The sequence below is a fragment of the Benincasa hispida genome, chromosome 3 (assembly GCF_027475165.1).
Source record: "Benincasa hispida cultivar pf3 chromosome 3, pf3_genome.v1.1, whole genome shotgun sequence".
Taxonomy (NCBI): Eukaryota; Viridiplantae; Streptophyta; class Magnoliopsida; order Cucurbitales; family Cucurbitaceae; genus Benincasa; species Benincasa hispida.
Genome location: NC_143480.1, coordinates 63,074,148 through 63,076,439, shown reverse-complemented (window position 1 = coordinate 63,076,439; position 2,292 = coordinate 63,074,148). Strand labels below are relative to the sequence as shown.

General features: G+C 39.8%; 1 protein-coding gene across 1 annotated transcript; it reads right to left on the bottom strand.

The window, feature by feature from the left end:
* Window positions 1-325: 325 nt before the first annotated feature.
* Window positions 326-838, bottom strand: LOC120073640 (uncharacterized). The gene has a single exon (XM_039026445.1). It carries the CDS (start codon window positions 836-838, stop codon window positions 326-328), a length of 513 nt encoding a protein of 170 aa, XP_038882373.1.
* Window positions 839-2,292: the final 1,454 nt, after the last annotated feature.

Sequence of the window (2,292 nt, the reverse complement as noted above, 5' to 3'; positions counted from 1 at the left end):
ATGTCTTGGAGGGCAAAACCCTCAAAGGGTGATAAATGGCCTTTCCCGACAGGGGCGAAGGATCCATCAGCGATCCTGATCTTTTCATTCCCAGCACTCGGGTAATAAGACAATAATTGGTCAGATGTGCCAGTTAGATGGTCCGTAGCTCCTGAGTCTAGAATCCATGGTTTTCTACCGTTTATAAATACAAGGCCACAAAAGTGATGCATACCTGATTGTGCGATGGCATTAACACCTACTGTACTTGAGCTGTTCCGACTCGTCTCCTGATTATTTGGTTGATGACCAGCTGTAGATTCACTTGCTAAAGCATGTCCAGGTCCTATTTGTCGTCTTTTACCATTTGAAGGACGACCATGAAGCTTCCAACATTGCTTCTTAATGTGCCAGGTTTCTTATAGTGTTCACAGACCGGAGGAACCTTTCCATTTTGTTTGTCAGTTCTTAACACTTTAAACGCAGCGGAATCTGGAGATTTAGTTACTGGGTTATTCATGGAATTAGACCTATCTTTCTCAAGACGGATTTCAGAACATACTTCCATCAAGGAGGGAACTGGGCGAGTTCCCAGAATTCGACTTCGCACAACATCAAATTTGTTATAGTACAAAACTTCTCCACACGGACAACTCCAATTTAAGTCTCGACATAAATCCATCTCTTGCCAAATCACAGACAGCTGATTGAAATAAGCTGTGACGTCCATGGTCCCTTGTTTACATTCATGGACTTGTTTACGGAGCGCATACAGACGAGCTCCATTTTGTCGTGAGGAGTATAACTTTTTCACGGCCTCCCAAATATCCCTTGCAGTAGCAGCATACAGCATGGGCATTCTAGAGGAATTTACATTGGAAACGTATCGACCACCTTATGTTATTATATGTTTTTGGTCCCAATCATATGTTTTCATGACATGTTGCATGTGATTGTGCATTTGGCCACTACCTTAAGTGAGAACTACTTACTGGGTATATTATATACTCATCCTATTTTACAGACTTTGTAGGTAAAGACACATCGTAGTAGCAAGATTGGACGTCACTCAAAAGGCCAACCATCAAACTCACTATTATGGCCATATATGCATTTTGTATCACTATGCTAATGTTTTATGGATCCTCGTGTTTTGTAAAATAAAATTTTTATACAGTTTTCTACCTAATTAATTAAATTTTAGATATGTTCTTTTGAAATTTTTACTAAAACTCATCTCATGATAGAAAAGTCTAAGTATGCATGTCGTAGCGGTCGGATCTTAATATGTAAGGATCTGATCGTTACAATAACAAAACTCCTCGATCCATCTAGTACTGTACGAACTCGTCCGAAACTAACTTTTGTTTAAGATCCTGAAAACTATCCTTACAAGCTTTACCTCAAACAAAAGAAGCTCCCTTCCTGGTCATCTGAGTCAAGGGAAGCTATACGAGAAAAGTTCTTAACAAACTAGCGACAATAGCCTGTCAAACCCAGAAAACTGCACACCTCAATGATTATGGTAGGACGAGGCCAACTCGTAACCGCCTCAATCTTCGCTGGATTTATAGATACTCCATCCCCTGACACCACATACCCTAGAAATAATACTTGTTTCAACCAAAATTCACATTTAGAAAACTTAGCATAAAACTTATTTGACCTCAATTTGTCCAAGAATTTTCGTAGGTGCTTCTTGTGCTCTGCCTCTGTCTTAGAACAAACCAAGATGTCGTCAATAAAAACTATCACAAAAGTGTCAAGAAACTCCTTAAACACTCTATTCATCAGGTTCATAAATACTGTAGGAGCATTAGTCAAGAAAAATGACGTTACAATTAACACATAATGTCCATATCTAAATCGAAAAGTAGTCTTAGGAATGTCACATGTCACTATCCTTTATCCTCAGCTGATGGTACCCTGAACATAGAACGATCTTGGAGAAAACTGTGGCCCCCTATAACTGATCGAACAAGTCACAATCCTTGGGAGAGGGTACTTGTTCTTAATGGTTACCTTGTTCAACTCCCTATAATCAATGCATAGGCGTAATGACCTATCATTCTTCTTTATAAAAAACATTGGTGCACTCCAAGGTGACACACTTGTCGTATGAAAACCTTATTGGGCAACTCTTGCAACTAAATCTTGAGCTCCTTCAACTCTGTTGGGGTCATACTATACGGAGCCTTCGAGATGAGAGTTGTACTTGGCTCCAACTTGATAACGAAGTCTATCTCTCGATACGGTGGAAAACCTAGAAGATCCTCTGAAAAAGCATCTGGATAATCTCTCACCACTGGCTCT